Source organism: Cyprinus carpio, chromosome A8 (assembly GCF_018340385.1).
Source record: "Cyprinus carpio isolate SPL01 chromosome A8, ASM1834038v1, whole genome shotgun sequence".
Classification (NCBI taxonomy): Eukaryota; Metazoa; Chordata; class Actinopteri; order Cypriniformes; family Cyprinidae; genus Cyprinus; species Cyprinus carpio.
The window spans coordinates 1,614,027-1,641,382 of record NC_056579.1 but is presented as its reverse complement, the minus strand read 5'-3'; the positions used below and the strand labels follow the sequence as shown (position 1 = coordinate 1,641,382).

At 32.5% G+C, this 27,356-nt stretch overlaps 1 protein-coding gene across 1 annotated transcript in view; it reads right to left on the bottom strand.

Moving 5' to 3' along the window:
• Positions 1 to 5,608: 5,608 nt before the first annotated feature.
• Positions 5,609 to 27,356, bottom strand: part of LOC109054210 (F-box/LRR-repeat protein 17-like) — a 559,415-nt gene continuing 537,667 nt past the window's right edge. Inside the window, exons 9-10 of the mRNA XM_042761560.1 lie at positions 15,443 to 15,585; positions 5,609 to 6,397 (exon numbers count right to left, since the gene is read on the bottom strand). Coding sequence (XP_042617494.1) covers positions 6,260 to 6,397; positions 15,443 to 15,585 — 281 coding nt within the window. The 3' untranslated portion in view covers positions 5,609 to 6,259. The remainder of the gene's footprint in view (positions 6,398 to 15,442; positions 15,586 to 27,356) is intronic.

The following is a 27,356-nucleotide window of genomic DNA, read 5'->3' as shown; positions in this document are numbered from 1 at the left end:
GGCACACCTGTGCAATAATCATGCTGCCTAATCAGCATCTTGATATGCCACACCTGTGAGGTGGATGGATTGTCTCGGCAAATGAGAAGTGCCTCACTAACACAGATTTAGACAGATTTGTGAACAATATTTGAGAGAATAGGCCTTTTGTGTACATAGAAAAAGTCTTAGATCTTTGAGTTCAGCTCATGAAAAATGGGGGCAAAAACAAAAGTGTTGCATTTATAATTTTATATATTTTTTATAATTTAAAAATACTTTATAATAATTACCAATATTATCATGCGGCAAATTTATTTGTGCAAAAATACTGTAGTTTGACTCCTAACATCAACAACAAAAGATCTGTTATCTGAATACTGTTATTCACGACAATCATTATTTGTAACTCAAACCCAAGGACAGACGTCTAGATCAGTGCTTCTTATGTGTATTTTGCAATGAAATTCATCGTGCAGCAGATATAACACCACCAAACAGATGTGTGCAGATGCTGGTGTCTGAAGATCCAGTGAAAACACAGAAGGTCAGATGTATTGATGTATGTGTAGAGATGTTGACAGTGCTTGATAACATGCTGTCTGCTGACGGGACGCTCGGACTGATGGAAAGGTCGGTAAACAAAGCTAACTAGATTTCTGAAAGCCCTCAATTTGGCCTTCAGGAACGGCGTGTGGCGTATTAAACGCAGATGACAGTGGCGATCGCTTACAAGAACGTCTTACTGAAGAGTCTGACATCATGGGATTCTGCTCAAAGCATCAACCATATGAAATCTGCTGGGAAACAATGAAGTTATTGTAAAACACTTCTTATTCGTCAACATTAGTTAATGCATCAACTAAAATGAACAATTACATTACTGTTCTGTTGTATTGCTTTTTTTTTTCTTTTTTTTTAGAAAAAAATAGAACATCTATTAAATATGATACATTATATTATACAAAAAACAATAAAACTATTTTTATTTAAATAAGCATTAATTATTTTTTTTATTTAAATCTGCATAATTGAAGGCATTTCAAAAAATACATACAATTATTTATTTTTTTACAAGAAAAAGTCAAAGTATAAAACGTAATTAAATTAATTTTAAATTAACTTTTAAATAAGCATAATTAATTAAATTATTTTTGGTGACACTTTACAATAAGGTTCCATTAGTTAATGTATTAACTAACATGAACAAACACAACATTTATTACAATATTTATTAATCTTTGTTAATGATAGTTAATGAAAACACAGTCGTTCATCGTTAGTTAGTTAATAACGCATTAGTAAATGTTGAAATTAACATTAAAAAAGATTAATAAATGCTGTAGAAGTATTGTTCATACTTAGTTTATGTTAACTAAAGTAGTTAACTAATGAACCTTATTGTAAAGCGTTACCTAATTTTTAATTTAAATCAGCATAACTGAAAAAAAAATTATGTTAAAAATTCTATAATGTAGAAATACTTTAATAACGTGCTTACATAGTAATACGTACTTTACAATTTAAATTTTTAACAACAATTAAAGATCGTAAAAATGCAATGCTTATATATAAAATACTATAATAAAAGTATTTATAAATTAATTAATTTAATTCAGAATAGCTGAAGGCAGTAAAAACAAAAAAGGTAATTTTTAGCAATAGCAAGAAGAATTTTAAATCACATTATTGAAGATAAATCACATTATTTAAACATGCTATATTTATTTAGAAAGAGAGCATGTTTAAATGTATAAGCAGATTCTGACTGGAAATTGTTTCTACAGCAAACTGTTTCTCAGATTGTGAAAGTTTCTTCTGTGTTTCTGATCATGACTGGCATCACTTTTGGATGTTCTTCCAAAGCAGCAGGACAGATGTCCTTCCCGGTCACTGCGGTCAGAGATTCAGCAAACCCGTTCAGAGTTTAATGACCACATGAATATTTAGAGATCTAATTACTTGAGTGGCTTCTGAAGGCTGTTTCTCATCAGACATCAAACAGACGCTTTCAACCTTCACAAATAACGCTGGACAAGAAGTCAAAACGGACCTGAAATAGATCAACAGCATAATCAATATTGAACCAAAGCCGCTGTCCATCAAATCATCACAGGGTCAGTTAAACCAGACTGGATTAAAGCCATATAACTTACAGTCTAAGATAGAAAAGTTTACCCAATTTACCTGACTACCTGAACATATTTTGTGCAGTTTAAATGAAATGAGTTTTTGGGCAAAACAAAACCATAAAAACAGGTTTGCAAACATGTTAAAAGAAAACACTACCATTTCATTTTTTATTTAAATCAGAATAAATTAAATGCAGTTTAAAAAGTAAATAAAAATATGCAGCATAAATGCAATGTTTTATATATAAAATACTGCAATAAAATATTTTTTTATTTGAATAAGTACTTGAGTAAGTACTTTAAATTCAGGTTAAATTTGTGAAGTCAGTTCAAAAAATGATGCAGAAATACTTAATTGAATTTAGAAATAAATAGGAAATAAAATATAAAGTTTAAAATTTTGTTTCATACTCTATATATATATCTATATATATATATATATATATATATATATATATATATATATATATATATATATATATATATTTAGTTTTTACATGTTCTGTTTTCATTTTAAAGTTTTAGTCATTTTAATTTTGTTGTTTTTGTCATTTTTAGAGGTTTTTGTTATATAAAGTTATTTTTTTTCAGGATTCAATGAATAAAAAGAACAGCATTTATTTAAGAGAGAAATCTTTTCTAAAAATATAAGTCTTTATTATCACGTTTTATCAATTTAACATGTCCTTGCTGGATAAAAGCATTAATTTATTTAAAAAAAAAAAATTAAATAAATAAAATACAGACCCCAAACTTTTGAACAGTAGTGTATATTCTTACAAAAGATTTCTAGTTTTAATAAATGCTGTTCTTTTTAACTTTTTGCATCAAATAATCCTGAAATAAGTATCACAGCTTCCAAAAAAAAAAAAAAAATGTTAAGCAGCACAACAGTTTCCAGCACTGATAATAATCAGAAATGTTTCTTGAGCAGCAAATCATCATATTAGAATGATTTCTGAAGATCATGTGACACTGAAGACTGGAGTAATGATGCTGAAAATACAGCTGCGCATCACAGAAATACATTACACTTTAATATATATTCACATAGAAAACAGCTGATTTAAATTATAATAATATTTCAACAATATTACTGTTTGATTTTTTATTTTCTGCATTTATCAAATAAATGCAGCCTTGATGAGCAGCAGAGACTTCTTCAAAAAAACATTACAAATCTTACTGATCCAAACTTTTGAACAGGAGTGTATATACATATACTGTGTGTGTGTATATATATATATATATACACACACATCATGAAATTAAGGAAGTGAAAGAAAACAGTGAAATTAACCCTTGAAATCTGCAGAATTATGCCTTGTGAAGCATGAAATGTCTCGCATGCACAGTGCCTGTGATCTTCTAGTGCCTGCCGTTGAGTCTGATGAAGCGTTTGTGTGGCTCTGACCTTCAGTTCAGTGTTTCTGCAGCAGTAACTGAAGCTCGTATGAGAGGACTGAGAGTCAAACACCATCACATCCATAAAGCTCTTCTGATTCACTCCATCAAACACACAGAGAAGGAATTACTCTGATAGTGAATCAGCAGAATCACACCTGGAATACAAAACTACACCACGATGCTATCAGAACGCAATACTTTAATACGGTTATTATGAACTAAAACTAAAAATATCAAAACATTTTAATGTTAATTACACTATGGGTGCTTCTTATTTGTAGATCTGAATATTCTTGATCACTCGAGCGTCACTTCAAAGCATCGTCAGCTGCGCTCAAGTGATCTGCCCTTGTGTTATTAAAGTTTGGTTATTTGAGACATTCAAATATGTGAGATGTATATATATCTATATATATCTATATCTATATATATATATATATATATATATATATATATATATATATATATATATATATATATATATATATATAAACAGTAATAATATTAGTATATAAAAACTACTGTAAATAGACAAAGTTTTAACAAATCTAACAAAAATAATACAAAAAACAAAAACACATAATAACAAAAACTTACTAAAATAAAATGAAAATAATAATAATAATAATAATAATAATAATAATAATAATAAACCCAATTTGACAAAAATACAACAAAATTACTATTAAATTATTAAAATTAAAATGAATTCATTTAATTACTAAAATGCAAATGAAAACAGAAACCAATATAAAAAAAAAAATAAATATTAAAACTACAATAGTATATTTAAAAAATGATATGGACATTTTAAAAAAACTCAAACAACGAATAATAAAATGACAAAAACACAACAAATTAAAAAAATTAACTTAAAGTCACATTCAGCAGATCCAGATCCTGTTTGTGTTTGAAGACGGACAGATGAGCAGCTGATCTTCATGTGAGCTTCACACACACACACACACACACACTGATACACCCACACGGACACACACACACTCACTCACAACACACAGACACACAAACACACTCGCTGGACTCAAACAACAGCAGGAGCCGGTGAAGTAGAACTGTGTTTTTTAATAGAGTCAAATCCCCGTACAGTAAAAGATCAAGGCTGTAACTAAACTCTTGCTCCTACGACAGCATAGAAAAATACCCTGCTCGTCTGAATGAGGCAAGCTATGGAGCAGAAGACGGCTAGATGAGTGAACTAACTAACCTCTCTAATCTCACTCACACTCCACATCCACAAATATTCATAGGTTATGTAAAATCCAAATGGTGGATATACCTCAAAAACAAAAACTAAAATAAAAAGGGTTTACATCCAAAACAAACTCCAAACCACAGGGTTACAGATTCACAAGAGCAAACGAAATCAACAACACAAGTCCTGCGTCTCCACGTCTACATCTACATCACAGACCACCAGAGCGGACTTTAACATGACGCTCGACCGGACCGACAGTGTTTCGTCTCACACTTCTAAGTGTTCGCTGAGGAGGAGAACGATGAGAGAAATACAGGCTGTGAAACTTCTAATCAAAGTGTAACGTGTCTAAATGAACTCGGATGCATAAGAGACAAACGAACTGAAGTCTGAAGAAGAGAATCGCACTAAACCGCTCGGGAACAAACCTGACCGACGCCACAGCTTACCCCAAAATAACAAGAGAGAAATAAGTAAATAGACTTTGCATGAAGAAAATGAAGCCTATTTTTTGGAACATTATGCATGTTAATATTAAATAAATAGACATTTATCATAAAAGATTCAATGATGCAATGCAATAAAAAACAATCGCAAAAAATTATTTTTGTCTTGTTTTTCAGTACAAATATCTAAACATTATGCAAATCAAGATACATTACGCTTCCAAATATATATATATATATATATATATATATATATATATATATATTAAGTACAATTTTCTGAAAAAAATGCATCAAAATTAAGTGACTTTATGCTAAAAACAAGAACAAATATCTGCCGATTTGGACAGAAAAAAAATTAAACTCGTTTAAGTAATTTTTCTGTTTATTTTTTTCTGTGTTAGATATTTTTGTCTTGTTTTAAGTATAATTTTTTTACATTTGACTTAATATCTTAATTTTGATTTTGAAGTAAATCTCTCCTGATATTTGTACTGTAGAACAAGTCAAAAACACTGATTTAAAAAAAAAAAAAACTTTTTGCAGTGTAATAATATTATTACCTAATTAGTAGTATTTCTACATCATAGTCCCATGTGTACAGTATTTATTTTATGCTTCTTTTTATACAAAATGACAGAAATGCCCCTTGTGCTGCAGTAAAATGAGTGTGTTTCAATAATGAGAATCTAATGAAAATCACGTCTGATGATAATGAGAATAACAAACAAATCCCGATAATGAGAGCTGCAGGGAAATGACACAATGCAAAAATCATGTGGTCCAAAAAAACTTTTTTCCTCATGCAAAATGCAAAACAAAATGTCTTATTTCTTTCTATCGATTTTTAGAGTCAAATTTAGGCTCCTTGGGGGTTTAGTGCGATTCAGTAGGTTGCAAATGCAAATAAATGCAGTGCTGCATGCCAGAATCATGTGTGCATGAACATATTTGCGTTCAAATCATATAATATATATTGATGTTCATGGTGCATAATGTTGGAAGGCGGAATAAACGGCATAGTAACGATAATGATTCTGTGATGACGTCATGTTCAGGTGTGTGTGTGTGTGTGTGTGTTAGGAGGCCGTGGATGTGTTGGGGCTCCAGCCCATCTGATAGGCTCGTTCCAGTGTTCGCTTACAGTCCTGCATCACTGTACTGAACACAATGTGTGGATACTGCAGCACCAGTCTCTCCACCGTCTCCTCGTTCACCTGCAACAACAAAACAAACACACATATGTGACCCTGGAGCACAAAACCAGTCATAAGGGTCAGTTTTTTGAAATTGAGATTCATACATCATCTGAATAAAGCTGAATAAATAAGTTTTCCATTGATGTATGGTTTGTTATGATAGGACAATATGTGACCCTGGAGCACAAAAGCAATAGACAACAATACATTGTATGGGTCAAAATTATAGATTTTTCTTTTATGCCAAAAATCATTAGGATATTAAGTAAAGATCATGTTCCATGAAGATATTTAGTAAATGTCACACTGTAAATATATCAAAACTTAATTTTTGATTAGTAATATGTATTGCTAAGAACTTCATTTGAACAAAAACTTTAAAGATGATTTTCTCAATATTCAGATTTTTTTGCACCCTCAGATTCCAGATTTTCAAATAGTTGTATCTCAGACAAATATTGTCCTCCTAACAAACCACACATCAATGGAGAGATTATTTATTCAGATTTAATATGACTAAAAATTGACACTTAAGACTGGTTTTGAGGTCCAGGGTCACATATTTGTCTGAGATACAACTATTTGAAAATCTGGAATCTGAGGGTGCAAAAAAATCTGAATATTGAGAAAATCATCTTTAAAGTTGTTCAAATGAAGTTCTTAGCAATGCATATTACTCATCAAAAATAAGTTTTGATATGTTTACGGTAGGAAATTTACTAAATATCTTCATGGAACATGATCATCACTTAATATCCTAATGATTTTTGGCATAAAAAGAAAAATGAATAATTGTGACTCATACAATGTATTGTTGTCTATTGCTACAAATATACCCCAGAGACTTAAGACTGGTGTTGTGCTCCAGGGTCACATATTTGTTTTTCATTTGTCTTCTTGGGCTTGATGCATTGATTTTTCCTTCCTAAAAAGCATCACAAATGCACAATACGCCATTTGTACTGAAGAAATGATTCCCATATTAATGCAAGACATCTCTGAGAAATCTCACAGCGAGCGGCTGATGAAACACAGACGCTCCACATGCCGAGTGAGATAATCACCACACCTCCAAACCTTCATCATGTACCATGTCAAGTGTGTTATGCACATGCAGACTGAAGGTGAAGATCTCACACGACCTGCTCTAATCACTCAGAAAACACTGTACAGCTGCAGCACATTTGCACTCCAAGAGTCAGTGTAAAAACACTAACTGATGCATGCAATTACATTTCTGCCACGTTTTCCAGTACCACCATCTAAACATTTATAATCAAGACACATTTACTTGAGATGCTAAATGTCTTGCTTTCTAAAGAAAAAAAAAAGTATCAAAATTAAGTGTAAAAATGTAAAATATTTCTATTGGAAAAAGACAACAATACTAAGAGATGTTTTTTTTTTTTTTTTTTTTGCAGTGTAATACTGCATCTATTTAAGACACTTTTTTCCTTTTCTTTTTTAGCTCAAAAGTGTCTGCTTTCTTTGCAAATTAGATTCACTGTAGATTACACTTTATTTGTTTAAAACAGACATTTGTGCATTTATTAGAGATCACAGAAACAGTAATTTATCAAATGACGATGAAATCATGTAGAAGAGTGTCACAACCAGAGGAACTTGTCTGGAAACAATCATTATTTGATCAGATATTTGTCTGTTGTGCAGCGATTACACAAAGTGGCTTTAAAGCAATGCAACGTTTGCAATGTTTCTGGCTTTTATTGTGTCCATCGTGAGAGTCCACAGCCTACGACAGACTGATCTGCTGCAAATTAAAAGCAAATAAAATGTTCTGGTCATCTCATTTGTGAAACGAAATCCAAACAAACTAAATTATCCGTGCATTGACTTTCCACATGATCTCACACACACACACACACACACACACACACACACACACACACACACACACACACACACACACACACACAGGAGTATAATCAAAACAAGTACACACACAGACACAAACTGTGAGTTTATTGTGTGAATGATCTGCCAATGGAGTCAGAAAAATCAACAAATCAAAGGAAAAACAGGTTTATTTTTCTTAATCCACTGGTAGATATTTTTTCTTGTTTTAAGCAAAAACTCACTTTATTTTAATCCATTTTATAGGGACTTCTGATACATTTTCAGGCTTAAAAAAATCTATATTTTTTTCTTATAAAGTAAATGTTAATTTAAAAGTTAATGTAATAATTTTTTAATAGTTGTACTGAGGTGTATTTTTTTTTTTTTTTAATAAATAATTAAAAAAAAACACTACTACTACTAATAAAAGTACTGGTCATTTTCTACCAAGACATTATCCATTAATTTTATGGACATGTCTGTTAACTTTATAACACAACACAATGCTCTGCAAAATTCAAAATACAGGTAAAACACCTGTAAAAATCAATATAGAAAATATTAATGTCGTACAGTACAGTACAGTTTTTTCAATGCACACACTCTAGAAAAGGAAATGCTTAATTTAATGCTGCTTTAAAATAGTCTTTGTGTCCGAATGTGTTTGAAATTCTAGTTCACTTCCTGAATTTGAATTGAATTAAACAGGAAGCATATACTAAGTTTTGCTTTTTCTTTTGAATTAAGATGATTTTTCTGATATTTGTTGTTGTTTAAAGCATAAACTCACTTCATTTCGGGAATTTTTTTCAGAAAACAAGACTTTATATCTTCTCAAGCAAATGTGTCTTGATTTATGAAAGTTTTTTTTAAATTTTTTTTTTTTTTTTTTTACAGCATCACACATTTTAGTGTATGATATGATATTTCTCTTTGACTGTAACTGAATGTCTCCCTGATCCCAGCCTATATCCAGTTTGGAAAGACAAATGTTGACTGTCATGCAGTTAAACGTCTGATTATCGTATGACGTGCGTATATGTGTATTTATGACTCAGTCTAAAAGCTAAAATGCACTTTACGGGCTCAAGTTGTTTTGATGATTCCAGCACGCTGTATAAATGTGTGCTGTGTGGCGGAAACATATGATCCAGACACAAACACACACATTCCTCACATCCAAACACAGTGTTCAGGTTAAGACTTAAAAAGCTTTCTGGAGTGTGTGAGCATCGAGTCGAGGCTTAAACAGACGCTGATTTACCGCAACCCTAAACCTGCCTGCAGCACATCTACCGCGGTAAAACACTGTGACGCGGCTCGTATTTCTCAGAAAACCCTCATGTTTGAAAACATTAAACCTCAAAAATCATAATAACAAAACACACAGACCACAAAACCCGTATGCAGCTATACACAGAAGAAACTAATGATCAGAAAACATTTATTTTACACTCTAGAGAGGGTTTCTGCAATGCTGACTCGCATTATGATAGTAACATTTCACACAAAGATCATATAAAGTAATATAAATGCTATTTTAGCTGAATATTTTGGGTTCGATAGTTAAGCTCAACCATCAGCATTTACTGTCCGTTTCCACAGAAAACTCAGCTTTGGGTTTAGCAGCTTTACACGCCAGTGATAGAGAGTATGGATATGCTTGCGGCTTCACTGTTTGTTTTTAATGTTTGTCTCAGTGTAATTGTCTTCCCCCCAAAGTAACTCTTACTGTAAATGTGATTTTTGCTTGTTTTCAAAAGCTGGAAATGTTTTCTGTGCTAATTAACATCATGACACATGCTCACAGAGCTCAACTCATATTCAGTCCAGATCAGTCCTTTGAAATCCACTGGATACCTTTGAGCCCTAGCAACCACCCAGCACACCCCAGCAACCAACAACTCCCTAGGAACCACCCAGCAACAGCCTAGCAACCAACAACACCCTAGGAACCACCCAGAACACCCTACCAACTGCACAGCAGCCACCAAGCAACCTAGTAACCATCAAGAACACCTCAGCAACACCCTAGCAACTGCTTAACAACCACCTAGTAACCAGCAACACCGTAGGAACCTCCCAGAACACCCAAGCATCCAACAACTCCCTAGGAACCACCCAGCAACAGCATAGCAACCAACAACACCCCCTAGGAACCACCCAGAACACCCTACCAACTGCACAGCAGCCACCAAGCAACCTAGGAACCATCTAGAACACCTCAGCAACACCCTAGCAACTGCACAGCAAACACCTAGCAACCAGCAACTCCCTAGCAACCACCCAGCACACCCCAGCAACACCCTTGCAACTGCACAGCAAACACCTAACAACCAGCAACTCCCTAGGAACCACCCAGAACACCCCAGCAACCAACAACTCCCTAGGAACCACCCAGCAACAGCCTAGCAACCAACAACACCCTAGGAACCACCCAGAACACCCTACCAACTGCACAGCAGCCACCAAGCAACCTAGTAACCATCAAGAACACCTCAGCAACACCCTAGCAACTGCTTAACAACCACCTAGTAACCAGCAACACCGTAGGAACCTCCCAGAACACCCAAGCAACCAACAACTCCCTAGGAACCACCCAGCAACAGCATAGCAACCAACAACACCCTAGGAACCACCCAGAACACCCTACCAACTGCACAGCAGCCACCAAGCAACCTAGGAACCATCAAGAACACCTCAGCAACACCCTAGCAACTGCTTAACAACCACCTAGTAACCAGCAACACTGTAGGAACCACCCAGCAACAGCATAGCAACCACTTAGCAACCAGCAACACCCTAAGAATCATCCAGAACACCCCAGCAACCAACAACTCCCTAGGAACCACCCAGAATACCCCTGCAACTGTATAGCAACCACTTAGCAACCAACAACACACTCAAAACATCCCAGAAACACCCTAGAAACAGCATAACACCCACCTAGTAACCTGCAACACTGTAGAAACCACCCAGAACACCCTAGCAACACACTAGAAACAACCTAGAATACCCCAGAAACACGCTAGCAACAGCATAGCGCCCACCTAGTAACGAGCAACACTGTAGAAACCACCCAGAACACCCTAGCAACATGCTAGCAACAAGCAACACACTAGAAACAACCTAGAATGCCCCAGAAACAGCCAAGCAAAAGCATAACACCCACCTAGTAACCAACAACACCCTAGCAACCACCCAGAACATCCCAGCAACACCCTAGTAACTGCATAGCAACCACCTAGCAAACAACACATCTCTTTCTCTGTAAAACATCAAGATTTCACAACTATTTTAAACTTTAAAGCAGCATTAACAGTAAAAATAACTGCACTTATCAAGGCATTTCATGGAGCAAACATTCTGTAGTTAATTTCACAGTTCAGCAGATGAGAAAACTTCCTCTGAGGCCTTTCTTTAATTCACTCGCTTCACATGAAGCCATGAAGTGTCTAAGATACGTCTAACCTCTTTCATTCAAAAACTCTGATATCATGAGACGTACAGGAACTGCGCTGGACTCGCTCCGTCTCTGCTGCTCTACAGGAACTTTACTGATAGTGATGTCTGAACCTCTCAGGTTTTCTGATCTTCTCAAAGTGAACGGAAGTCTCTCTCTTCCATCCCGGTCCCTCCTCTGCTGTTTTTGTCTCATTTCACACCAATGGTGTTCTCATCACTCATGTGCACTCATATTTATTCAGACTCTAATGGACCTTCAAAAGGGAAAAGCTCCAATGAATGGGTCCAAACCCTTTTCTAAAGCCTCGATGAGATGTTCTGTCCTCGAGGCAAAGCAGGCTAAAAGCGGGAAGCTGCGCGGTGGCCTGTTTTGGCTTCGGCCGCGAGACCAAACACTGAGATGTTGCTGCTGAGAGAGAACAGAGCCGTGAGAGCCGTGCAAATCTCAACGTGACGTTACACAGGTTACGAGCGCTGACCTGTAAACACAGGGCTCAAATGAACTGTAATTTCCCACCGAGAACATCAAGCTCTCCAGATATCAGGCATTAAACCCAAAACACACATTACAAACTCTAAGAAAAACTGATGATTTAAAGACACAGTTTAACTAAAATGAGAATGCTGTCATTATTTATTCACCCTCGTGTCTTTAGTTTTCTGTGCAACACAAATAGAGAGACTGTTCACGAAGATATTTGTCATACAGTATATCGACTGTTTAATAATTACCATGACTGTCAAACTCCAAAAACACCCTAAAAGCAGTCCAGATCACATGCACCACTGACTGTTATGATGCTTTTGTGGTGTTTTGTCCTTTTTGGAGGTTGACAGTCAGTCGTGGTCACACTGCAGAAATATTTGAGTCAAGTTTATAACGAGTATTTTCTGACTTGTTTTCAAGTTAAAATATCTCAAAATCCTTGAAAATCAATACTGCATAATTTACTGTATTAAGGCTTGTTTTTTTATAGATTTTTAACTTAATGTGTGTATTTTGTTATACTGCATGGCAGATTTAAATTTTTTTGGTTACTTTTTTAACTTAAACTAAAAAATACATGTATATTCAAGAGACAAGGAAAATAAGTTGGAGTTGGAAAACAAGACAAAAATGTTCATTAATAATAGCATAATTTTTCACACTACATTAACATATTCACATTAATAGTCAAAATGTCCTTCTGAGACGCCAGAGTTTCTACAACTTTGTGAATATATAATATTCACCTGTCATATCTACATCAAAACAATCTGTGTTTTTGTTATTTTATAATAATATAAGGGGCAAAAGGGTTGATTTGGAAAATAATGGGAAATAACGACACAGGGAGTGAATAACTCCTCGATAGTTAAATCATAAAAACGTCAAATTTAAATAAAACATTTCAAATTAAAAAATAAAATCATAAAATGTAAAATTAAAATAAACAAAACATTAAAAAAACATAAAATGTAAAATTATAAAAAAATAAAACATTTAAAATAAAAACAAAAAATAAAATCATAAAAATGTAAAAATCAATAATTTTAAAATAAAAGAATCAAACTAAAACACCTACCAAAAACAATTAAATGTTAAAAATGAAATATTAAAATAATAAAAACAAACTAACAAAAACATGAAAAAGTAAAATAATAAAACATGTAAAATTAAAATAAAATAAAAGCAATCAAAACAAAGAACTCAGAAAAAATAATCTAATCATAAAAATGTACAAAAAACGTATGATAAAAATGTAAAATAGAAATAAAGTAAAAAACTTTAAATGAAGCACTTAGAAAAACAATTAAATCATAAAAATGTAACTTAAAATAAGACAAAAACACATTCAAGAAACAACAATTTTACTGTTTTAATATCCGCAGAGCTGTTTCTCAAGTAAACTAAATGATTTTTAGATAGATTAACTGTAAAATGAACAAAAGATTGAGAAAATGAAAACACTTTTTTCTCAGTGCACTACAAAATCAACAAGAGTTTGTCTAGAAATTCACCTGCTGTGTTTCATGAAAGAATCGTCATCATACGGGTTCAGGAGTAAATGTTGACAGAACTTTGATTCTTGGCTCAGAACAAGAACCAGAACTGAATGTGACGAGGACAACAACAAGTGTTTGTTACACTGCTCGTACTTCTCTTTGATAAAAGAAACATGCTTTCTCTCGTCCTTCTCTCACTCCGCGGTGTCACATCAAAGTCTGGTCCAGAGCTGGAGGTCTGAGAGGGGCATAATGAATTGATTTGATGATTTGGGCTGCTGTGGATCAATAGCGTTCTTTCAGTCGTCTCTCATTGAGCCCGAGGCCACGACAGAGCGATCTGTGATGTGTGTGTGCAGCTCACAGCCAAATGAATGGAAATGCCACAAATTCCACTCAAACGCAAACTTTTAGCGTGGGTTTGAAATAGAAAAGCATCACATGAAAGGGAATCTATATGTCTGTTATAATAGACTTTGCCTTTTAGGAAGCAAATGCTGAGACAGACGGGTTATTCGTCACATCTACAGCTTCCCAATGAGATTATAAAAACAGAGAGAATTAGCTGGACGGTAAAGTGATTTGAGCAGAAATTGAATTTGTCACGGGTTTGTGGCTTTGTAAACAGCACTGACCCGAAACACAAGAGTGTTCTCTCACTCAACACAACATCACACTCCATCGCACTTAAAGATATTAAATGATAAAGTCATACTGAAATATATCAGATGACATTCATCTGAATCATGAGACATGGAATATAAAAATAGAATAGACATCTACAGTTGCGGTGCTGTCTTCTGATTTTAACGTTAAGTCATAAAAATTTAAAATTAAAATAAATCTAAATTACATCAAAAACTAAGTACTCAATAAAACACTTACAAAAAATTAATAAAATCATAAAAATGTAAAATAAAAAAATAACTGTAAAATAAAGACAAATCAATAAAAAACTAAAAAATATAAACAATAAATAAATAGCTTAAAAAATATTATATTTATTCTATATATATTTATATTTTATATATATTAAAAATGCTAATTAAAATATAAAAAATATATTAATTCATAAAATAAAATAAAAACAATAATTACAATTAAACCCAAAACATAAATCATAAAAAATATAAAATAAAATAAATAATTAAAAATGAAATAATAAAAATACATTTTAAAATTAATAGTATTACAATGAAAAATGAAAAGAGATCATTTTAAAATAAAAACAAACCAAATAAAAAAAAAAAAAATAAATAAATAAATAAATTTAATATAAATAGAGACCAAAATTTATCAAATCATAAAAAGTCAAATAAAAAAAGCTAAATAAAACACAAAATGCACATTTAAAATAAATAAGTAACATTTTTAAAATAAAGCAATAAAAACACTTACTAAAAATTAAATAATAAAAAAACACATAACAATAAATCAAATCGTAAAAAAATTTAAAATAAATATTTTTTAAATAAAAATAAAATAAAACAAATTATTAATAAATTATTGAAATATTATTTTAAAATCTCAGGGGGTTCAGCTGACAAAAAAGTTTGTGAATCTGTGATTTGGAGGTGAGAGATCCAGACGTGAGCCGTATGAAGGTGAGACGCTGTCGGCTGAACACAGGCCCGCTTCTGTCTGCCAGGTGTTTAATTGGTGACCCCGTGACCCTGAGGAAAGGGCTCTTCTGTGGACTCTGGAGCATCTGTTAGAGCCGCACACACTGCTGCAGCTGTCTGTGAACACACTCACCTTGTCACAGCGCATCAGGCCCAGGTACCGCAGAGACTTGCTGCTCCTGGCGATCTGAGTGGCGCCCTGATCTGTGATCTCCTTACACCAGCCAGCGTCCACCGTCTCAATAGTGCTGCTGTACTGACCGATGGAGATCAGAGCTGGACAGAGAGAGAGACAGAGACACCATCAACAACCACTCAATCACTCACCACACAACATGACAAATCTTCATTCATCTGCCAGTCATTTCAGTTCAGTGTGCTTATATTTCACATTTAAAATAATAAATATATAATAAAATGCATTTAAAGTAATAATACAATTAATATATATTATATAAATATATTATATTATTTTAATTTAATTTTATAATTTTAGTTTTATTTTAATTGAGCTATGATGCTGTCTAGATCACTAGAGATTACAACAGATAAAAAAGTCAATTTACTTTTTAAATGTTATATATATATATATATATATATATATATATATATATATATATATATATATATATATATATATTATATAAATATATTTATAATTATTTTAATTTTTATATATATAATATTATATTTACATACATTTTTGTATTATTTAATTTATACTATGATGCGGTCTAGATCACTAGTTTACAACAGAAAAAAGCCAATTTACTTTTTAAATGTTATATATATTAATATAAATATATTTATATAATAAATATAATTTAATTTGTATTTTTGTTTATCTAATTTTATTATTTGTTTTATTTTAATTGAACTATGTTGCTGTCTAGATCACTAGAGATTAAAAAAAAATTTAATATTATATATATTATATAATTAAATTTTTATTTATATTATTTTATTTTTTAATTTTTGTTTTATTACTATGATGTGGCCTAGATCACTAGAGTTTACAACAGAAAAAAAGCCAATTTACTTTTTAAATATTTACTTTCTGAAAACTGCATTAAAATAATATTCATTCAAATCCATATTCAAAATAAACATTATTGAGGCAACACACTACAGATGAATGGGGTAAAAGTTTCAGCTCACTATACTGATTAATCACGTACATCAAGACAACAATTTCGTATCACAAGTTTTCTGATTTGTTATGTTTAAATATGCAAATGAGGTATTATGCAATTAAACATGCACTAATATGCATTAATTTCCAGAACATAAATACTTGTCTGATTTTGACATATTGCTAAAGGTTTTTACATATAGAGAGAATATAGAGAGAATGTCTTTTAATTTACATTATTTCTGAATGCAATCACATGCATCATGCAACAGTTTGGTGTTTGTAAGAGGAAAAAACTCTTTAAAGATATGGATTGAGAATGAAATCTACAGATGCATGCAATTAAATAAAGTGCAATAAAATAAACACTTAAATGTGTGTTTTGGATGTTTTCTTTCCTCTAGTCTGAAAGAAGAGACATGATATGGAAGCAAAATTGAGCAGTGCATGAAAAAAGCACAAGTTTCGCCTGTTCTGTCTTGATTTAATACTGTGTTTGGATTTACTTCGGTAAGAAATTTGACGATCACGTTCACTTTTCATAATTAAGGAGAGGCTGGTGTCACGTGAGGTCGGCCTGAGGTCAAACTCCTGCGCTGATCACATTACTGTCCTCCTGTTCAAACGCAGAATTCAATTATAGACCGCGAGCGCAGCGCTTTATCAATAAACGACCAGCATCAGGACGAGAAACAGTCCTCAGGAAACTCATTCAGAACACGCTTTTAATGGATTTAAAAGGTCATTTACATTTGCATTACAGTTGTTTTAAATTCATAATTCCATTCTGCTTCCTGCTGGATTCTGTTCAAATTCAGAAAGCAAACCAGAATTTCAAACACATTTGGACACAAACATTATTTTAAAGCAACATTAAAAGACACATTTCCTTATCTTGAGTGCATGAAAAAAAAAAAAAAAAAAAAAAAAAGAAGGGCTAAAAAAAAAAAAAAAAAAGTACAGATTTTTTTTATTGGTTTACCCATTATTTTTCTTTTTTTTTGCACTGCATTTCATTGTGTTTTGGAGTTTTCCATAAAATTAGAAATGGAGAAATGTCCATAAAATTAATGGATAGTGTCCCATCAGATAATTACCAGCACTTTTTATTATTTTAATTTACAGTAAACTTGTATAATTTCTTGTTTTGCATTAGAATAAATAAATAAATAAATAAATAAATAAATAAATAAATAAATAAAAAAATCTTAAATCAAAATTTACTTCAGAAGTAAAATGACTGATTTTAAGTTTGAATAATATATTAAAAAAAATTCCTGAAATTTCCAGAAATTAATGGACAAATGTTCTACCAGAAAATGACCAGTACTTTTTTAAATTTTATTCTTCATTTATTTTTTTATTTATTTTTTACAGCATAACTAAGTATTTTTGTCTCGTACAAATGTCAAAAAATATTTTACTTTATAAGAAAAATTACTGATTTTAAGCCTGAAAAATGTATCAAAATTTTCTAAAAAAAAAAATATATATATAAAATAAAAAATTATATATATAAAAAAAAAAAGAGATTATACTCAAAAAAAAAAAACCACCACTACTTTCACATTTTACTCTTCTTTTTATTTTATTTTATTTTTTTTACACCACACACAAAAAAAACACATATTAAAATAAAATTTCTCTTTTTTAGTAAAAAAAATCCTCATCATTATGAATCATTTCACAGAAAACAAGACCTTACACCTTCAGTCATTTCACTTCTCCAGTAAATGTATCTTGATTGAAGAATGTTTATATATTTGTACTGAAAAACCAGACAAGCATACTGAGGAAGAACATGAGTTTTTGCAGCATGTGTTTGATTTCAGCTCAGTGTTTTTACTGCATGTCAACACGAAACCCCACGAACACATGACAGATTGTGTCTTTAAATGGATTAACCCTCGCAATCCTGCCCGTGTTTGATGGCCTGTCACGGATGAAGGCTCTGGTCATCTGCTCCCTCTCAGCATCTCGTGAATATATTGGACGTGCATATATTGATCAAGAGTCGATGATGCTGTCGATGCAGACGCAGATGTTATAAATCATATAATAATGATATAACGCATTGTGAGCAGAAAAACACAAGTTCATGAAAGAGTTCACTCTCTAAGAGAAAAGTAATCACCATTCAGCCCAATGCATGAAAAAGACAACAGACGAATTCATCTATTTCTGTTTACATCTGTTGGCCTGATATTTCAGATCAAAACTGAAAGTTCTGTCATCATTTGTTCACCTTCATGACATTTGATTAGAGTTTGATAGCAATAAAAAAAAGAAAAAAAAATGATCTTGTTTTCCAGTACATAAATCTAAACACTCTTTAATCAAAATACATTTATTTGAGAAGCAAAAAAAAAAAAAAAAAAAAAAAAAAAGTAAAGATACTAGATAAAAAAGAAAAATATCTGCCAATTGTTTTAGAAAAATAATCATAATTCAAAGAAAACATTATTATTATTTTTTACCCCATTAGCAGAAATATGTTTCTTGTTTTAAGCATACATTTACTTAATTTTGATACATTTTTCAGAAAACAAGGCTAAATACGTATCTTAAGTCATTTTGCTTTAAATAAAATTAAATGTTAACGTGTTATTTAGAATTGTTTAGATTGTTTAAAAAACAAGACAATATGACTTTTACATGACACACGACAGAAACAGACGTCTGACTGACATAAACCTGGTCAAAAGATTTAATATTATCAAAAGAAGTCTCTTCTGCTCACCAAAGCTGCATTTATTTGATCAAAAATACAGTGAAAATTGTGAAATATTTTTACTATTTAAAATATCTGTTTTCTGTGTGAATCTCTGTTAAACTGTAATTTATTTCTATGATGCGCAGCTGTATTTTCAGCATCATTACTCCAGTCTTCAGTGTCACATGATCTTCAGAAATCATTCTAATATGATGATCTGCTGCTCAAGAAACATTTCTGATTATCATCAATGCTGAAAACAGTTGTGCTGCACAATATTTTTGTGGAAACTGTGATACATTTTATTTTTCAGGATTCACAGATGAACAGAAAGTTCAAAAGAACAGCGTTTATTTGAAATATAAATCTACTGTAACATTATAAATGTCTTTACTGTCACTAATTATTTAATTTAATGCATCCTTGCTAATTAAAGTATTCATTTTTGTAACTATATGCAATGCTACACGGTTGTTCACAGTTTAACTTTATGCAAACAAGCGGTGAATCCCAACGAGAGAGCAGACGGACTTTATGAAGAAATAACAAAACCACAATCAGAAGAGATCAGAAGAAAGGATGGATGTGGTTTGGGATTTTCCATCAGTGAAGCTCTGCTGAGAGCCAATATTCAAATGACTGCTGCTGGAGGAGGAACAGACGACATGCGTGTTCAGAAACACAGTTAATGACCGAAGCTCTTATTAAACCAGAGTCAATGTCATCACAAAACTAATATTCGAAGAACAGATTTTAAATAAAGAAATAAATATTTTTATTATAATTATTAATTATTGTTATTATAATGTTTTATTTGATTATAAATAAATAATATATATATATATATATAAATACACACACACACACACACACACACACACACACACAGTGGTTTGGTCATACTGTACAGTAAGTGTAAGGATGCTGTAATCCTCGCTGAGGGACGGCAGTGTTTCAGGGTTTTGTGAGGTGAAGAGCTGCCATAACAGCAGACAGATCTAATTAAATCCAGAGATAAGACAAGCCTTCATATGTGAGACACGTTCATGGTGAGACACGGTCAATACGGGAAATTAATTAGCCGCGGGGCAGAAACAGAGAAGCAACGTTTGATTCAAAACCAGCCCACACGCTAGAGACAACTAGAGAGCTACTAACCAGCAACTAGTCAAAGTTTACCTTCAAAGAATCCTATTCAGCTAATTTGCAGTGGACGGACAGAAAGATAAACGTCAAACAATGCCATTCAAAAGTTTGGGGTTATTAAGAATTTAAAAATTTATTAATAGTTTTATTTATTGAGGATGCATTAAATTGATCAAACGTGACAGTCAGTTCAAACAACTTGTAAAAGTGTTTGTAGCATCTGATGAGCCCTTTAAGGATGCACTATATCGATCAATAATGACATTAAAGACATTTATAATGTTACAGAAGATTTCTGTTTCAAATAAATGCTGCTCTTTTGAACTTTCTGTTCATCTGTGAATCCTGAAAAATAAAATGTATCACAGTTTCCACAAAAATATCGTGCAGCACAACTGTTTTCAACATTGATAATAATCAGAAATATTGCTTGAGCAAGCAAATCATCATATTAGAATGATTTCTGAAGATCATGTGACACTGAAGACTGGAGTAATGATGCTGAAAATACAGCTGCACATCACAGAAATAAATTACAGTTAAACAGAGATTCACATAGAAAAAACTGATTTAAATTATAATAATATTTCAATTTTTTTCCTGTATTTTTGATCAAATAAATGCAGTTTTGGTGAGCAGGAGAGACTTATTTCAGGCACATTAAATCTTTTGACAGGGTTTATGTCCGACTGATGTCTATTTCTCTCTAATTGAGCAGAATAACCGGATCAGGCGTTTTTCTAGTAGTACAGAGTTACTGAAGTCTTGGTAAATGCTGCTGGTCTATATATTACACAGCAGTAAAGCAGAACTCAGGCCTCGACCCGGACGCTATTAAACACTCCGGCCGAGGAACTCATAACTGACCCTCATTTCACACCCACATAAAAACTTCAGCTGCACTTGAGCTTCAACCTCATTACTGAGACTCACTGAACTCACACAGACACACATACACGTGCAGACACACACACAAGTACACACACAGACGCAGACACAAACACACACACGCACACACACACACACACACAAGTACAAACAAGTACACACACACACACACGCAGACACACAGACACATACACACACACACGCACACACACACACACACACACACAAGTACAAACAAGTACACACATGCAAACACACAGGCACACAGACACGCACAGACACACACACACACACACACACACACACACACACACAGACACACACACACAGACACACACACACACACATACTTGCATTTGTGGTTTACGGGGACTCTCCACAGGCGTAATGGTTTTATACTGTACAAACTGTATTTTCTATCGCCCTACACCTACCCCTCACAGAAAACTACTGGCAATTTTTTTTTTTTTTTTATAAAACACCATTTTGTATGTTTTTTAAGCCTTTTGTTTTACGGGGACACAGGAAGTGCCCACGCACACAAACACCTGAGAAAGATATCGTCTTAGTCTCACACTGCACACACACTATCGACACACACACACACACACACACACACACACACACACACACACACACACATACATATATATATATATATATCGGTATATATATAATAAGCTTTATAAAAATTAATAAAACCGAAGTCCTCCATCAGCAGAAGAGGCCAAAAATAAATAAATAAATAAATAAATAAATGCCAATTTAAATTTTAATAAATACTATCCTTTCTGTGTTTTCCCAGACTGTGAATTCAACCCAAACTCCTGGCAGCAGGCTGATAGTTTATCTCGGTCAGGGGTGAGATGGCGTCTGTCAGGAACGCAGCGGGTCGCTCTGACCTGCGGCTCTAATTGAGCTTCACCGCACAAACGTCTCATCAAGAACGGCTATCAGAGGTCACGGAGTCGCGCCTCCCAGCTGTTCAGGTCTGTCCTGGAGGCGCGGCTCCCGACAGGAGCGGATCAGAGCCCGACTCTCCTGTCCCGCAGGAGGCTAAAATTCCAGTTCACTCAACCTTAACACTGGACGGCACTCATTACACTCACCTCACATCACAGCAGATGCAGGAGGACTGAAAGCGGCAATCAGAGGGAAAACCAACAGTTTTCAGCATCTCAATGAGAGATTCCCTCCATACAGACCAGACCTCAGCGGTTTAGACGTGTGAGCGCTGGAAGAGCTTCTAAAGAGCAGCTCAGGGAAACACTGATAAAGCGTCGGCCCGAACAGATCTTTCATTTGCAGACCGCCGTGTTTTGACCTTTGGAGTGGCAAAACTCAAACAAACACCTCACTAAACAAGCAAAGCGTTCACAGAGCCGTCGACAGATAAGAGTTTCCTGTGAGAATATCCAGTGCTATAAGTGAAACCGTGTCAGACATAACAACGAGCGAAACGGCAAGAAACACGCTGATAACAGCAGAACACGACCGCGGCAAACACACCCAACGATTCACACAATCACTGGAGCTCACACACACCAGTTCATTTAGATTTGTGTGGAAGATTACAAAATCAACATAGAAATACAACTGGTCAGAGCCCCTTAAAATAATAAATTTCAGATTATTTCATCGTCATTTAAACTAAAAAGTACAAATGATAGTCAGAGCATAATCACCAATTATTACTTTTATTATTGTAAAAACACATATACAGACAGACAGATAGATAAAATTATTATTTACTAAATATATTGATATAATAATAATAATAGAGTTTTTCTACAATAATAGAAATACTAGGAAAAAAGTGTGTGTATAATATTTCTAAATGTATTATTATTACTATTATTATTGTATAATAACAATAATAATAATAATAATAATAAAAAGTAATACATATTTTTTACAATAACTATCAATATTAGGAAAGTGTGTGTAATATAAGGATAATATTTCATTATCATTTATTTATTATATGACATTTTATTACAAATAATAAAAAATACATAATTATTAATTGTATTATTATTACAATTAAATATCATACATAAATAATTAATAAGCAATAATAATAATAATAAAATAACATTTGTTTTTCTACAATAATAACAGAAATAACATAATATATTATATAATATAACAATAAAATAAAAACTACAAAATAATATATTTTTTACAGCAATAATAGAAATATTGGGAAAATGTTTGTGTATATATTTGTCATACACTTCTTAAGGTAGTCAATGACCTCATTATGGCCAATGACTCGGGCTCCATTAGAATTTTAATTCTGTTAGACCTTTCCTCTGTTTTTGACACAATCTCTCACACTATTCTCATCTCATGACTCTCTGCTCTTGTTATTTCTGGAACTGCCCTATCCTGGTTTACTTCCTACCGATCTGACCATCATCATTACATCTCGATCCGCCAGGCTAAGTCCACTACTGCCCCTGTCTCTCACGGTGTTCCCCAGGGTTCTGTTCTAGGTCCTTTACTGTTCATCATCTAAATGCTCCCTTTAGGTAACATTATCCGTCATAATGGCTTCAACTTTCATTGCTATCCAGATGACACCAAACTCTTTATATCCATTCTCAACACAATTCTCTTTTTCCCACCAACTCCATATCAGCTTGTATTAATGATATACAAGTTTTGCCGAATGCAATTCCGCATGTGTTCAGTTGTGCAAGCAGTAAACATAAAGACACGAGCAGATGAGGATGTCATTCATGAGCTCAACATTCATCCAAAAACATCCAGTAAGAATGTGGAATATGATTGCATAAATACACTGGGAGATTATTATAACAAATCTGACACTTCCCACACAAATATTCCAGAAGATGACTGAAGCCAGTCGACGGTCAGTTCTCACAGTCTGGATGGTAATTTCCTTAAATCATTACTGTGGAATAGCATTTCATAAAACGCTGCCAGAGATCAATCTTCTCCCATTATGAGGCTGAAAACTCATAATTAAACTTCTAATTCCCAGCCAGTTTTCATTTGATAGTCTGAGCTTTAACCAAGCTGTTATTGCGGGAAGGACTTTAGAGCCGGAGATCTCACAGAATCACATTCATCTGATTTAATAACCCAGCTTACAGTATATTCCTCATATATATAGTTCAGCAATGAGAAACGCAGTGCAGATGGAAAAATATCCGCAAACTGACAACTGTGAATATTGGAAGAAAACGGTCCGAAAGTAAATATTTACTCCAGACAGTTTCAACATTCGTCTTTCATTTGCTTCATGCAGTGAGATGCTGTTTTTTATGTTTCAGTAAATGTGCACTTTAATTTATGCAGTAATCTATTTTATTTATTTATCTGGGTGTAATTTCAGAGGATCAGCTCAAACAGACGGGTCATTGTACCGAGCGCTTGACATTCACATCGCTTTAATCAAACTGATACACTCTGTTACAATGCTGAACAGAGCTCTTGACACACACACACACATTTTACACACACAATAATTATTTTGTATAATTATAAAATAATTATTGATGATAATAATACAAATAATACATAATTATTCAAATTAAATAGTATATATATATATATATATATATATATATATATATATATATCATATATATATATATATATATATTATAATTATTATAATCATAATTAAAACTATATACACATACAAAATATTTATTACAATTATATAATTATTATTGATAATACTAATAATACATAATTTTATATATATATCTACAAGTCTAAGGAAAGACACAAGACATGAAATAATATTAATATTATATGTATGCATATATAATTTATTATTATATACATAATTTACTTTATAATATTATTTGCAATTTTATTATTAATAATTTAGCAAATGTATTATAGAATTATTAATTTCATCCTTATACTAATTATAATAATTTGCATTAATGATATTAATAATAATAACAGAAATAAATCTGTTTAATCTGTTCAGAATATGATAAATGCATATATATATATATATATATAAATATATATAAATAAATATACAATAATAAAGTCTTTGTGTGTTTGTGTATTAATTTTTGATAAATGTAATAATAATATTAATAATAAATCTGTTTTAGCTGCTCAGAAAGAATATTATAAATGTATATATTGTAGAAGAAATATCAAATGAAATAAAGTCCACACATGCATAAAATCTCTTTTTATAAGATGAGAGGCAGAGCACAAGTCCTAAAGCTGGTGGATACGATTACAGCACTCTCTCTCTCTCTCTCTCTCTCTCTCTCTCTCTCTCTCTCTCTCTCACACACACACACACACACACACAGACACACACACACACACACACAGGAGCGTATCGCTGTCCATCTGAAATTCACCTGAGAAAACAAGCAGCTCATTTGTAACGGTCTGACGGAGCCGCGGCTCTGAAATCATCCAGTCTGGAGCTGATAAAAGCCACTGCTCTCTACAGATGTTCAGACGCACAGATCGACTACAAAACACCATAGAAACACACAGGAAGACGCGCTCGCTCTGATCAGCAGACCGGACACACTGGGAACACATGTGAAGGGCTGCGGGGTCAAACCAGGGGTCACGCACAAGGACCTGTGTGAGGACAGGCATGAGTGAGCATGAACCAGACTCACTTCATTATCACTGATATACTATTATAGTTATTGCTGACATTTTGAATTAGATTTTATTTTTGTATTTTCAGTTTTTTAATTTGTAGTAGTTTTTTGTCACTTACTTTAAAATATCTATATCGTTTTTATTTGTTACTTTAAGTTTATTTAGTTTTAGCTATTACAGTTTTTGTTAATATTTTGAATTAGATTAATTTTTTGTTTTCTGTTTTTCACTCTAATTTTAGTAAGAGTTTTAGAAAATTGTGTTTTTGTCATTTTTATTAGTTTTTTATTGGTCTATATAGTTTTTATTTATTAGTTTAATTTTAGATAGAGTTTTTGTTAAATTGAATTAGATTTTTTATTTTCAGTTTTTACTTAAGTTTTAGTTTAAGTTTTAGGTAAAGTTTAAGTAATATATTTTTTTTTGTCATTTTTATTTTTAAATATGTCTATATAATTTTTAATCAGCTACATATACTATTATAGTTCTTGTTTAAATTATATTTCATTTTTATTTATTCAGTTTTATTGTAATTTTAATCTAAGTTTTATTTTTTTAATATATATATAAATATTTCAAATATGTCTATATAGTTTTAATTTTTAGTTTTATATATTAGTTCAAGTTAAACTTAGCAAAAATCAACAATGGTGCCTTGGCATCAAGTTTAAATAAAATATAATAATAATAATAAAAAATACTATTATTTAAATTAATTTGACAACATAACTTTAATATTTTATATTAGTTTATTTTGGTTCAAGTAATGAAAATGTTTTTATGGTTTTAGGACAAACCTCTCCTTTCTTTATTTAGTTTACCAGGTCAAGCATCACTATTACTAGCACTCATAGTGCTCACCCACCCTAGCAACCACATAACATCACCCTGGCAACCATCCTAGTGTCGTGGCTGTGAGTTATGCATGTTCAAACAGCGCACATTTCTGTGTGTAAATCTAGTTAACCGTCACAAGTCTCTGTGGTTTGGTTCTTCGTGCCGCGGGGCGTCTGACCCAGAGGATGTGGGGTCACTGTTCCCCTCAGAGATCAGGAGATGTGTGAGTGACCCCTGCACCACAGGTCACCACCGGAGAGACAGACACGCTCCGCTACACCTCCATAGACCTCAAAGAAACTGCTGGGGTACAATGAGATGCCTCCTCATTAATATTCATGAGCCTCACAGAGCCATTGAAATCAAAACTAGAGTTCTGTGTCTTTTAGTTCATGTCTGCAGTTTTGAGCTCATCTGTAAAATAGTGCACTAATAAAAGATGGGATAAACATTATAATAAAATCTGCATTAAAAATAATGTGGTGTCCTTGGAGAAAATCTGCACCTCATAAAGTACAGTTCTTGCATTTATCATATTTTATTGAATTTCTTAGCACCATTCAAAACATTTGAGATTTTGTCATGTTTTCAAAAAGTTATCAAGGCTGTATTTATTTGATCAAAAATACAGTAAAATTCTAAAATATTATTATAATTTAAAATGGCTGTTTTCTATGTGAATATATATTAATCTGTAATTTATTT